The sequence below is a fragment of the Dermacentor silvarum genome, chromosome 6 (genome assembly GCF_013339745.2).
Source record: "Dermacentor silvarum isolate Dsil-2018 chromosome 6, BIME_Dsil_1.4, whole genome shotgun sequence".
NCBI classification, from domain to species: domain Eukaryota; kingdom Metazoa; phylum Arthropoda; class Arachnida; order Ixodida; family Ixodidae; genus Dermacentor; species Dermacentor silvarum.
The window spans coordinates 67738-81941 of NC_051159.1; the positions used below are offsets into that span (position 1 = coordinate 67738).

Genomic DNA, 14204 nt, shown 5'->3' on the forward strand with positions numbered 1-14204 from the left:
ACCGCATCCAAAGAGAAATAAAGATAGATGCGGCTAAAGTTTGCTTATGTGATCGTATGACATAGGCCAATGGTATTTTCTCTGTGAAAAATCGCACTCGGCAAGGTCTCATGGACCTTAATATTAACTTTAGACGCTTCAGTGAAGAAAAAAAAACTAAGCTCCGAGCTCTGTGTGCAAAAACAAACTAGGAAACATTATAAAAAAGCCCAGGTATAGTGTACAGAAGGCGGAATTATACATTTTATTAGCCTTTGTCGCCTTCGCGTAAACAAAATGCTTCACCTTAAGGCAGCGCAGAACACAACTATACAAGGAAAAAAAGACAGTATAGTGGTGAAATATATATGTTTTATATATATATTATGTTTTTTTTAAGTGCTAGCACTTCAAAACACAAATAAATGAACAACGACTGTGCCTTACAAACGCGTTTTTAACTTTATTCAGATGGCGCTACAAGAGACGACTGAAAAAGCTTAAAAGGCCGGATCGCAAGCCCCGCGGCGTAAGCGTCGATTTAATCGCCTTTTAGCGTGTGTCGTCAAGCACGCGAAATCGAAACTTTGCCGCGGCTGCGCGCGCGCGCGCGTCGTTGCGACGCGCTTGTTCAAGTTCAACGTCGCATCCGCGTCTGTCCCGAGCCCCAGCAAAATGGGCGACGCGGTCGTCTGCTTGGCCATACTGGAATCGGGTGAAAGAAAAAAGCTGTGCCTCCCAACTGGTGCCTACAGCGAGCTAGTGGCAGCATTGGAAAATTTCACCGCTGTCGGGGACAACACGCTGGTGAGTTTCGACGTTATGTCGGATTTCTTACAAGGGTTGGGTTTTTATTATGTCCAGGAGATAGTGGCTCGGTTTGTTTCCTGATGCCCGATAATTTACACCGCAAGGTTGTGGATTGGTATCGGTTTTTCTTGCGAGAACAGGCTAAGCAAAGCTCGCGAAAAAAAAAAAATGCGCAGATATGTTCAGTTTAAAGCGGTTTTTTTTTTTTTTTTGTTACAAAGGACGGAAGCGTATTGCTCTTTATGTGTACTTTTTCAGTCTTTTGTAATGGCTGCTGCAACGTGCGCGTTTTATTATTTTTTTTTTTCTGCAACGTGCGCGCACTGTATATTTCTATTTGCCATTGCTATATTGGTACTCTTTTGCGGCCTGCCATCTTGCTCTTTCTTCTTAAGCTTCCCTGCTCTGTTTCTTCAACTTCGATTTTATTCCGTCTGTCTGAAACAGTAGGCAGATGGTGTAACTTAAGTAGGAATTAGTGGCGTAGCCAGTATGGTGGTTGGGGGGGGGGGGGGGGAGGGGTTGATGGACAACGGGCATGTGCTCCCGAAACTTGTGTTAGTACGCGGCCTGCCTCTCCCGCGTCCTCGGTCAAGTGCGCGCACGTCGCCCCCCCCCCCCCCCCTTCCGAAAGAAATAAAAAAATCGGGTTACATTTCCGTAGCAATGCACCTGTATTGATCATCTTTTTTGTGGTGGACGCTTCCCTTAAAATATCCTGTGTTTTCCAGATCCAGATACATGATGCCGACTTTGATGATTTTGTAGACCTTGAAGAAGGAACACGAGTGCCTGACAAAGCCAAACTGAAAGTGGCCAGAAAAGTGGCCATTCCTACTGATGTGAGCACTTCCTACCAATTAAGTTCATGACTGTGCGATCATCATGCTTTACATCATGCAGTTAACAATGAAATGTAGGAAACGTGCATGCGTTACAGCAGCCATCTGTATGATTCTATTGTCTCTGCAAGTGTTACACATTTTAGTTTATTAGTAAACACTTAATTGCAGTGTCTTTAATGCAGGATACAAGCTCCTTTGATGCCATCTCTCTCAACCTGCCAAGTGGCTCCTCTAGTGTGTGGTAAGTGGCCGACTGAAGCTTCTCATATTGTTGCTGCTTGTGCTGCATCAAACAATATTTGCGGTTCAAGTGTTTTTTATTACCGTTCAAAGTTTGATAATTTGTTTAAGTAAAATTGAGCTTTCCGGGTTTCCAATATTCTTCACATAGTCTCCCCACGCACCACCCAGCTTTGAATGATATCTCTATAAAAAAAAAAGAGCCATAATAAAGCAGCTTCTTTGTAAACAATTTTTTATTATTCAGAAAGCTTATACTGTTTTTTAAATGTTACAATAAATGCTTGTTCTGTACTATTGGTGTGACAGTAGTTATCAAATGCTTGGCAAATTCACAGCTCAAGCCCTTTTGAGTAAGATCCAAGCACTCGTATCTTGGCGTACACCAGCTAGTCTAGGTCTAGTTCATTGCAACGCAAATGTGCTGTGAATACGGTGGTGAAAACCTGCTTTTAATTTTGTTTACCTAGAATTTTATGTAGTCAAATTATTCTTGGCGTATTACTCAGTATCTTTTAAATAGTGTGTGTGTGTGTGTGTGTGTGTGTGTGTGTGTGTGTGTGTGTGTGTGTGTGGTGTGTGTGTGTGTGTGTTAGACCTGCTAAAGGCGGTACACCGTTCAATAAGTGAAACAATAGGCGGCAAGAATGATTCAAATCATTAAAATAAACTGCAGTGGTAGTGAAAAGTGAACTGGGATTTTGCCTTTGAATTGGAATATCTGAAGCAATCATACTGATTCAGATGACCTGCAAGTGCTTTCATCTTTCATGAGAAAAGAACAAAAAAGTTCATTTGAAAGAACAAAAAAGTTCATTTGAAAGTCAGCTTGTTTTGCTAATTCTCCTCAAGTTATGTGGTATTAAGACTTGTTGAAACTTTTTTTTACTGATAATTTCTAAATACTACTAGAGAATTCAAATCAATTTGATGTTTCATGTTGTTAACCACTCATTATGTGATAAAAAAGAGATTGAACTATCACTTTTTTCCAGCTCTCCTGGCGAGCATGAGGTGGTTACGGTACCCCTGCACAACAAACAAGACTATCTGGAATTTAAGCTCCCAAGTTTTCATCCTTATGAGAAGGTGCTCGACAGTGGAACCCCTATTAGTAGTTCGCTTCGGCGATTTGTTGTGGACAAGCTATTTCAAGATTGCTACAAGACTGCATGGTATGCAATGGTTTGATTTTAAGTCATTACTTCTTGTCTTTTTTTGTTGTTGTTTTTTTTTTTTTTTTACCTTGTTACCTTTACCTTGTACTACGTGGGCATTGTTTGATGTCTATTTAATAAAGACCTTGCATGGGAAACATAATGCGAGGTAACAACATTTGCTCTCCCTCAAGCCCACCCTTACCAAAAACTTAAATAGGGATAAACAAATGACATGTGCATACTATATTCAAGTAATGTATTATATATATTTGTAATTTGTGCATGGCTCTGGATAAGGCAGACATGTTTAATGGGACAGTCAGTTTCACTGATTGGAAGCACTTCTAAACATGTGCTTGCAATGCCCAAATCATCCTTTTTTGTCCCAGGCCAGAGTGAATGCATCACATTTATTTTCAAGATGCAGTGTATTTGTCAATGCATAACACAAGCTAACCTCTTCGTATTTCACTCCAAGTTGATTTAGAGGGGGGGGGGGGGGGGCAACCAACATAAAGTTCCAGTTATGCAATGCCTAAACATGTTTCGCTTTTCAAAATTGTGAGGAAAGCTTTTCAGCACACACTGGTGTGCTGTAGTTGCTAGTGGCATACAAACCTAATCTTTTGTTCACCACAGGTACCCATCAAGGCAGTTATATAGAGTCGCAGCACTGCAGCTTGTGAGCAAATACCCACATTTGATGGACAAAATTCATGGAAGCAGTGGCGTGGTGAGCAAGATTTCTACAATTAGTGTCCTGTCGCATATGTACAGGCATTTTCTTTATCTTCCAATACACAGTTATATGCTATGAAGAGCATTGATAATTTGAAGACTGGTTGTGGCCCCTTGGCAGAGCAAGTTTTTCTAGATAGGCTGCTCTTGAAGTAGAAATTTTTTTTCAAACCAGGCAGGTTAATAAACGAGCATAATGAGCTCGTACACTTTTGTTGTAATTGGTTATAAAATTAAGGGACACGGGTCCCTCTCAATCAACCTTAACCGGTCAGAAGTGCTCCATGCACTATTCTGCATTTAACTAGGTATTGGAAGAATAGCACAAAAAATGATCGTCACATGCTTTAAGTAACTCGTAATAATGTTGTGCCTTGTCCTTCACCTATTGCCGACTTTTTTTTTCTTATTTAACAGGATTCGTGGGTATTGGCCATTCGAAACAAGTTCAAAAACATGCGCAAAAAGGTAGAGTGCTGCACAGAGGGAATGGAGGAAATCAAGAAGTTCTTGCACAAGGCTGCTACCAGGACGTTGGGCCCCGAGGAAGGCACAAGCAAAAAAATCTCGCGCTTGTCTGTGAGTACATATTACAGCTGTCACAATTATTAAGTCAAAGAAGCTTTTAATTACTTTGGTCACTTGCGCAATCTGCACTTCAGTTGTAATAAAAGGCACTAATGGGAATATTTGTAAGATCTTTCTGCATGCATAATGCGCAGCACAAGATGAGTATTATTCAAATCAACTTACTGCTGTAACTTGGCACAATTTTTGTTTTCGTGCCATTGATACCTAATTTCTGCAATTTTCTAGCTATTATAGTATTGTGCAAAATTTTAAATGGCAGCTTTATTGTAGCTATAATTCATCGTCTTAATAGGCTTGCACAGCTAGGTTATAGAGGAGGCTGGCAAGGTTTAATTTAACGAGAGAAAAAAAAAGCATCAAGCCAAGGACAGTTTCCATGTCTTCAGTTGTGGAATATTCGTAAACTGCAAACAGGACAATGCATGCTTAGGTGTCTATGTATTGTTTGACATGTTGCAGGATTGCAGCCACCTTGTTGTTCACGGCGAGACTGCGGAGTCGATGGCGAGGCATACAGACTGGCTGAAAGCCAATGCAACAACGTCTGATGACACTGAGCTCCGGCCGCGGCTTTTGGCAACAGCCAGAGCACGTCGGGAGCAGCTGCGGACTGTGAATGTCACAGAAGCATTGCTTCTTTTTCCTTTCTTGTCAACCGAGGCATCGGTATGCTCAGATGTGTTCTATTAGATGTACAGAGACTAATATTAACAATCTTCTTCCAGCTGCTTATGGAGTTTGATATACTCTTCAAATGCGACATCCTCAACAACATGGAAGCAGGACTGGCCCACTTGCTGAATGTCTTCCTCAAGAATGGAAAAGAAGAGGAAATAGCCACGCTATCAGCAGCTTCTGGTAAATTTAGACTTTTATGTACTCTTGTATATATTACATTCACACGGTGCATTTGCCACTGCAATTTTAATTATGACATGTGAACCTCCTCAAAATGATTTATTTTGCACAATGTTTATAAAGACCCTACTGGCACAATTTTTAAATTTCACATCTGTGGGTAGAATTTTTATACATCAGCTGCAGTTTTTTGCTTGTGCAGCATCTAGAAATTCGCTTTTTATTCAAGTTATGCAAATTGTTTGGTATTGACGTGGCAAAAACAAATTGCTTTCAGTGAATTCAATTAATTCTAGCATGAACACATAAGGTTTTAGCATCAGTGGCCATTGCTACTACATCCAAATTTACAATATAGGCCATTTCGTTGGTGCATGATGCATTTTCCTTTTCCATAAACAATCGATTAGCAGAGAATACATCAGCAATGTGTATCAATAGGTTGACACTGTATTGACACATGGTTATGTTCTTTCCACAATTTTAGTTAATTGTGGCAGTCGGCTACGTGGTACTGAGCAACTTCTAACCTAGGACCATTGTGGTGCCTTAGCACCAAGCCGACAAAAAAAAATGGATTTGCGAATACAGTCGAACCCGGATATATTGAACCCACATATAACAAATTATTTTGTAACAAACAGCAGTAATATCCCCTTGAAAATTTTGTAACGAAGCTGTTACGGGCTCAGTTCCCCAGGATCGTGTCCGCATGTAGAAAAAACCATCTGCATTTGCTTTGGCTCCAGGTTCGTGGCGGTTTCCTGTCAGTTGTGCCTTAGCACAGGTGTGAGAACTGATAATGGATGGCCCATTATACCCCTCGCCACTGCCAATGCCTCTTTCACAAGTGTCTCAATACTTGGCGGTGGCACGTCCCACCAATCGTTGTGCCCCTTTGTCTCATGACCTAGAGATCGCGCTAGCACTGCTATCAGCAGTTGCCCTTGACAGACGCTCGTTTAAACATCTTCCATCATCCTGACGTCAGGATTCGGACGTTGCCGTGCAGTGTGCCGCGGCCATGAACACTGTGGCTCATACGCTAGTGTATGACGATGGTGCGAACTTGGCGCATCAAATGCGCAGCATAGCCATCGCGCCGGGCAAAAACAAGATGCCGGTGTCCTTGCTCTTTGACAAACGTGCTGAAGATGCTCAATACAGTCAATAATAATATATAAATTCACAATACCAATATTTACTATAGCAGACCTACTATAGTCGCAGCTTCGCTGGCTTTATTTATCTTATAATAGTGGAAGGGGATTGTTTGATGTGCCACTTTTGACTGCTGGGTGTTTTTCTAAAGTGCAACTAGTTTGGAAATTAAGTAACACAGTAACAAGCTTTAAATTTGTACTATTTATTGGCGATATGTTGCTAAAGATTAAACAATTTTTAATTTGAAATTTTAGGACTTATAAAAATGATTTTAATTTAGGTAATTGAGCATGGCCTCTGTTGCTGCTGTTTTTGAACAAGTACTGTACTCTGAACATAAGTTCATCAGAAGTTCTTGAATTTCTCCATCATTAACAAAAAAATTTGTAGGCTTTTTGAGCTGGTCTGCAATGCCCATTGAGACATGCTAGCCATAGCTCTGTTCCACCATTTGTTATGTAAAAACAAGACCTACCATAAATGTTTCACCAACTTTCAAAAGTATGTGGCTCAGCCAGTCTACAACATTCCACATTTACAAGTTTGGCACTTAAAAGGCATAAATCAATTTTTCTAAATCTTCATAACAGAGCCAACTTGGACCGTACAATATTAATATTGCGTGTCTTATGAAGTTTGCTTGCAAGGATGAGCGAAGTCACATTCTACGTTAGGTGATAAGAACGATAAATAAGGCAGGAGAAATTTCATCTCCATAATAAAATGCATTTTTTTGCATGCATAATTCACCTTGTCACCTCTTGCTTTTTTTTTTTTGTCAACCCTAACAGTCGGCAAATGTCTGCAGTTTGTTTTAATAAATGAAAATCAGTGCTTCGGATTCAAAATAGTCTTTACAAGATCTCTTGGTTCTCCCACTCCCCCACTTTTTATTTTTCAGACGGCCATGTGCTATGTCTCATCGAACTTGTGGCTTCTCGCTGTGGGGACAACCTCAGTACAGTTTTTACTGAAGTAAGCAAGTTGGGCAATTCATATAATTACATACATTTCTGTTGTAGCTATATATGCTGTCAATTTTCATTCTATGCATTTTGTCGAAGTAACTCCTCTATTTGGTGCTGCAGACAGATGATGTGCCACTGACACCTTGTATCATGGTTGCCAGCAGCGCATACTTCTTATATGTGGACCGCCACCTGATGTTCCAAGCTTCCTGCCTGCTATCAGCGTTCGCATGCATGTTCTCAGCATTTTGGGTTTTCGATATTGAATACCCTAAAAAGGCGCACCGGCTACTTACTTTTATAGAACATGCATTCTTGGGGCTGACCCAAACCAAGCCACGCATCAAAGCCCTTGAGCTGATCAATCTGTATAAATCCGAGCCCAAAGCTTCTGGATCAGCTTAAGGAAAATGTTTGCTCTGCATGCCCACTAGGACTTGATTTTTTTTATCTTGTTCATATTAGGCACTAAACATCCCGAGTGGTCACTGCTAAGGAGTCTAGCTTTACAGCTACAAGTCGCTGTTGAGGTGTTCAGGAGGGTAAGCGAATGGCAAGGTTTCTGTAGCAGCCCTCAAATGTCAAGTTCATAAGGCTTTTTTTTTTCTCCTGCCGTAATTGTCATGCTAGCTAGGCGTACCAAGGCGCATATTTTTTACAGCATTTTGCAGGGCAAGCTAAGGAGCAGGAGTTCTTTATTACCCTCCATTGTGCATAGTGTTCAGAAGGCAAGCTAGCTCCTGTAGTGGTGATCAAATGGTGGACGTCGGGCCTCTTGTTCTTTTACTGCTGCAGTCGTGATGCAAGCCATGTTAACTCTTAATTTGTTGTGCTAGCACAACATGACAAAAGTGCATAGAGGATGACATAGTGCTAACTTCCATAAAGATTTCCTGCTTCCACAGTCCAGCTCTCGCCACTCATAATGTTTTAGGACATAGTGCATGTGTACATACATGCATGGACACAACAAACAAAACCACGGAAACCACAAGCTGAAACTTTTGAACTAATTATTAGATGTGTTGCTTAACACAAGCAGAGATAGCCTAGTATCTTTTGTTGATAATGCTACTGGCGGTTTACTAATGCCTGCAACATGAAAAGTTACTGTGTTCATAGATTCCGTAAACAAGCATGTAATTGCACACTTGCTTTTGCCCATAATCATTTCTTTTGTTGACAGTTGCATCTCTGGCATTGGAGGTCAAGGAAACCATCTGACACAACGTTCTTATCTTTGCTTTTGAGCGCCCATAACCAATTACTTGTGCATAAAGAGATCTGGCCGATGTAGTTTTTTCCACAAATGAGAGGAATGGGTTTATAAGACATGGTGCATTTTATGAATTTGTTCTAATGCTTAATTTTCGCATGCAAAGTGTTTCCTTCAGGCCTTCTTGCAGAGTCTTAATCTTAACAACTTAGCCTCGTTCCTTCAGTGCCTAATTATGGGTCTCTATTATGTGTGGGAGAAACTAGGTCACATTAGGGATGACAATATTCCGCTTTTCAGTGGTGGCGCTTGTGTCACGTTCAAAATTTTTCATGCTTTTTTTAAACAGGCCTCTAGTGAACTGATAAGAGCACATGGCTCCAGCATAGCCTATATGTGCATCTTTGTCTGAAGCAATTGTGCGGGAGATGCTGGCACGACTTTTTCGGTATTTCCCTCTTAACAAAACTTATACGAATATATTTAAACAGCAAGAGTGGCTTACTTGCCCTAGGTTCCCAAGAACAAATTGATGTACTGGTACTACAAACCTACAGCAATTAACAATTCTCGCTAGTAAAGAGGCAAATAACATAGATTTATTCGGTGTGTGAAGCACTGAAGAAGTTGTGCCACAATCTTATGCACAGTAGCTTCAGACGACAAGATGCACATTTAGGCCATTGTTTATACCCGAGCTGTATGCTCATGTCAGTTACCAGAAAGCTGCATAAAAGAGCGCCAGAAATTCTGAGCAAATGCATAATCCAAGCACCGCACCATCGACAAGAGGAATGTTGTCATTCCCAACATCGCATGATTTTGCCATTAAGAGATCGTTCGAAGGAGTAACATTAGCCTCATTCTTCTAGGGCCTTATAAGTTAGCAAGCCTCTGTGGAAACAGAAGACCTGAAGTAAATACTTGCTTTGCATGCAAAAATTAAACATTAGAACAAATCCATAAAATGCACCAGGTCTTGTAAACCTCATTCTTTTCATTTGTGGAAAGAACTATATCGGTCAAATCTGTATAGGCACAAGTAATTGGTTATGGGAGCTCAAAAGCAAAGATAAGAACGTTGTGTCGAATGGTTTCCTTGTCAACTCCAATGCCAGAGAAGCAACTGTCAACCCAGGCTATGAGAAATGATTATGGGCAAAAGGAAGTGTGAAGTGACATGCTTGTTTACGGAAGCTAGAAACATCGCAACTTTTAGTGGTGTATGCATTAGTAAAGCTGTGCAGTATCATAACCAACAAAAAATAGAACATCTTTGTTTGCAATAAGCAACACACCTTCTAATAATTCATTTGGCCTGAAAAGAGGTTGCTTGTAGTTCGGTTGTTTTCTTTGTGCTTGCCTAGCAATACGACATTCTTAAAAAAAAAAAAGTGAAAATAGTTGTTGGAAGGTTGTTGCAGTGTGTCATCTCGTGTGCCTTCCTTGTCCATGTCGCTGTGTCTGCGCTACAACAAATTGAAGCATTACCTACCACCAAGCCCATATGCGTACCCTTGTTGTGAACCCAGTTTTTTTCTTTCAGGGCTAGCTGGTAACTTTATTCTGTTATGCATGGCATATCTAGTGGTCTTCAGATGTTGACCTCGTCAGCATTTTTCTCCCCTGCTGCAACCGTGGTGCTAGCTTTTTTTGTGGGTGTTTTGCAGAACTAGCAGCAAGCAGCTCTTTGTCCATTGCACATGATGCACGGAAAGTGAACTGGCTCCTGTAGCAACCCTCGGGTGATGAGTTAGTCGGCCTCTTTTCTTTTTTTTTTTTAATTCTTGCTGTAGTCAAGACTCCAGCTAGGTATGCTAAGGCATGTGAGGGGCATTTCGCAGAACTGGCTGAGGAGCTGTTTTCTTTTTCCTCCTTTGTACATGGTGCTCAGAAACTGAGCTAGCTCCTGCAGCAGTCCTCAGATGTCGAGTTCGATAGCCGATTTCCTTTTTTTTTTGTGCGTGCTCGTGCTGCAATCGTGACTAGCTAGGTATACCAAGGCAGGTAGCAGCAGCAGCTCCTCTTTCTCTATTGCGCATGATGCACAGACAGTGAACTGGCTCTTGTAGCACGAGTTAGTCGGCCTCTTTTTTTTTCATGCTGCAGACGAGACTCCACCTAGGTATACTAAGGCATGCGAGGGGCATTTTGCAGAACTGGCTGAGGAGCTGTTTTCTTTTTCCTCCTTTGTACATGGTGCTCAGAAACTGAGCTAGCTCCTGCAGCAGTCCTCAGATGTCGAGTTCGATAGCCGATTTCCTTTTTTTTTTGTGCGTGCTCGTGCTGCAATCGTGACTAGCTAGGTATACCAAGGCAGGTAGCAGCAGCAGCTCCTCTTTCTCTATTGCGCATGATGCACAGACAGTGAACTGGCTCTTGTAGCACGAGTTAGTCGGCCTCTTTTTTTTTCATGCTGCAGACGAGACTCCACCTAGGTATACTAAGGCATGCGAGGGGCATTTTGCAGAACTGGCTGAGGAGCTGTTTTCTTTTTCCTCCTTTGTACATGGTGCTCAGAAACTGAGCTAGCTCCTGCAGCAGTCCTCAGATGTCGAGTTCGATAGCCGATTTCCTTTTTTTTTTTGTGCGTGCTCGTGCTGCAATCGTGACTAGCTAGGTATACCAAGGCAGGTAGCAGCAGCAGCTCCTCTTTCTCTATTGCGCATGATGCACAGACAGTGAACTGGCTCTTGTAGCACGAGTTAGTCGGCCTCTTTTTTTTTCATGCTGCAGACGAGACTCCACCTAGGTATACTAAGGCATGCGAGGGGCATTTTGCAGAACTGGCTGAGGAGCTGTTTTCTTTTTCCTCCTTTGTACATGGTGCTCAGAAACTGAGCTAGCTCCTGCAGCAGTCCTCAGATGTCGAGTTCGATAGCCGATTTCCTTTTTTTTTTTTGTGCGTGCTCGTGCTGCAATCGTGACTAGCTAGGTATACCAAGGCAGGTAGCAGCAGCAGCTCCTCTTTCTCTATTGCGCATGATGCACAGACAGTGAACTGGCTCTTGTAGCACGAGTTAGTCGGCCTCTTTTTTTTTCATGCTGCAGACGAGACTCCACCTAGGTATACTAAGGCATGCGAGGGGCATTTTGCAGAACTGGCTGAGGAGCTGTTTTCTTTTTCCTCCTTTGTACATGGTGCTCAGAAACTGAGCTAGCTCCTGCAGCAGTCCTCAGATGTCGAGTTCGATAGCCGATTTCCTTTTTTTTTTGTGCGTGCTCGTGCTGCAATCGTGACTAGCTAGGTATACCAAGGCAGGTAGCAGCAGCAGCTCCTCTTTCTCTATTGCGCATGATGCACAGAAAGTGAACTGGCTCCTGTAGCAGCCCTCGGATGTCAAGTTCGTCAGCCTTCTTTTCTTTCATGCTGCAGTCTCGACTCCAGCTAGGTATACTAAGCACGTGAACTCGGATTTTTGTGGGCATTTTGCAGAGCCATCCAATCGAGGAGCTGTGTGAAGGTGGGGCTTGAGTATGGGAAGGTAATAAAGAGCTTTGTACTTCTGTGTTCATTTAATGCTAGCTTTTTTTTTTTTTTGCTGCACCTATGATAGCTTCAAGAGCTCCTAGTGCATTGCCTATTAAAACAATTTGCAGAATTCTGAAAGCCTGCTGTTAATTTTTTCAATTTCGTGGTACCAGCTATGAAAGTCTCTAAGCTTCTTATTTTCATCTATTTGTGTTGTAGCACTTAAGATTATAAGCTTGTTTTGATATGCATATCTGTGATATATGGCAAGGGTTGTCAAGTACAAATTTTTATGTTGGCCATGTGTCTTCTAGTAAAGCTATTTAGCACTGTTACATTCTTCAGAATTGTTGCTGTCCAAAGACTGCACTGTTAAGACAGTAATTTGTATTCTTGCATTAAGCACCATGAAAGAACTTACAGCAACATTTTGCTTACCTCATTTTATACAAGTGCTCATTCCTGCCATTTCATGTCCTGTGACATAATGAAAAGTGAACTGTGAATTCAGAGTTGTTGCCATCTAGCCTCATTATGTTTTGCTTCTATTTATGTTAGCACAGTAATTTGTATTCTGCGAATCAAGTGCCCTTAAAGAACTTACAGCAACATTTTGTTTACCTCATTTTATACAAATGCTCATTCCTGCCATTTGTCTTGTGATATAATGAAAAGTGAACTGTTAATTCTTCAGAGTTGTTGCAGTCTAGCCTCATTATCATGTTTTGCTTCTATTTATGAAAATGATCATTTCTGCCATTTTATGTCATGACCTTACAAGAAGTGGGCTGTCGAGTAACATTGACTTAAATTTGCACAGCTTTCGAAACCGAAGAAAAAAAAAAAAGAGGGAAGTGGATATTTTCTTGACACGGACAGGACTGAAGAAAGCCACTATCTAGCGACTACTTCCTTTGTTCCTATGATTTAGATATTACTTACAGTGTGGTTTGTAAGTTATGTGGGTATGTTCGTAAACATTGCTGAATGGCCCATGGTTTAGTATTTAGTTCAGTTAACCTAATGTGTGGACAGTGCCACATAAGTGCTTCTGGATGTGATACCTTCTACTGTATGAACACAAGTGTTTCATGTTCACTGTAGTTGTGATTGTATTATTTATGGAATAAATCTTGTTCAATGCACAACTTTGTTTTCTACTAATTGCTGCCAAAGTGGAAGTGCCATGCACCACTGCTGCACATAATGCAGTCGGTATGTATGAAGCAGTGGGCAGATAAATAATTCAAGGCAATCTGTCGTACTGCTGTCATACCCTAAGAGGGTTGGAACGGGGATGATTGAGGCCAAAATTTGTTGGCTGAGAATATAGTTTGCTGTTGTTGCAGGCTAATAAACTTAATGGCTTCAGGGAGAGCTCAAAGAAAGTAGTCCGATTGTGTCTGTTCCTCACAGGAGCCAGAGACAAGTGGTCATTATGGCATCTTGCGTCACTCTACTGCTGTTAAAAGGAGAACTAATCCAAGAAGCGCACATACACTTGCCTTGCACAACCTGCCATAATGTTACTAGGTTAGCCTGTTCATAAAATAAAAATCTTGAAATCTAAAAAAAAAAATATCTTTGGCCCAACCAAGTCTTCTTTTACTGGAGAAAGACTTCTCTTAATGTAAGGAAAGAGTGCATACATGCTGAACTATATAACGATTCGTCTTGAAAATGGGCATGCAATGGAACTGCCTTCACCTCATGGGAATTTAATACTATATCCACTGCTTGGTTGTCTCAATTTTATTGTGCAGTACAAGTTTCTCCCTACTTCCTGTATTGTCTGTCTTTGGGTCTTAAAGTCCTGCAGTTAATGTCTTCTGTGTACATAAGGGGTGAGGGTACAAAGGGCCAGCCTTATGTGTGCACATTGGCAACATGATGCTACATCAGAATTGTTGTGGATAGCTGTGGCCTTGGAACTGCTCAACAAAATATCTTCAGGGCCCTTGTGTTTCTGTATTTCAGGCCTGTAAAAGGGTTCCCATAGAGTAAACATTTTTTGGAGACTGCAATATGGCTTTATTGCATGGACATCACTAAATGGCATGAATTTGACGCAGGCAAACAAGAAAGTTTAGTTAAAAAAATGTGTGCCTTGAAGTCATATGTTTAGTGAGTACAAGTACTCATGCATTTATGAGGGGTGCTCAA

The 14204-nt window shown here is 41.3% G+C and overlaps 1 protein-coding gene across 1 annotated transcript; it reads left to right on the forward strand.

Annotated features, from left to right (window-relative positions):
- Positions 1-1501: 1501 nt before the first annotated feature.
- LOC125946102 (uncharacterized) lies at positions 1502-5304 on the forward strand. The gene is made up of 6 exons (XM_049668593.1): positions 1502-1631; positions 1817-1875; positions 2870-3049; positions 4190-4355; positions 4831-5029; positions 5089-5304. Coding segments are annotated over exons 1-6 (822 nt in total). The 5' UTR covers positions 1502-1629.
- The last annotated feature ends 8900 nt before the right edge of the window (positions 5305-14204 follow it).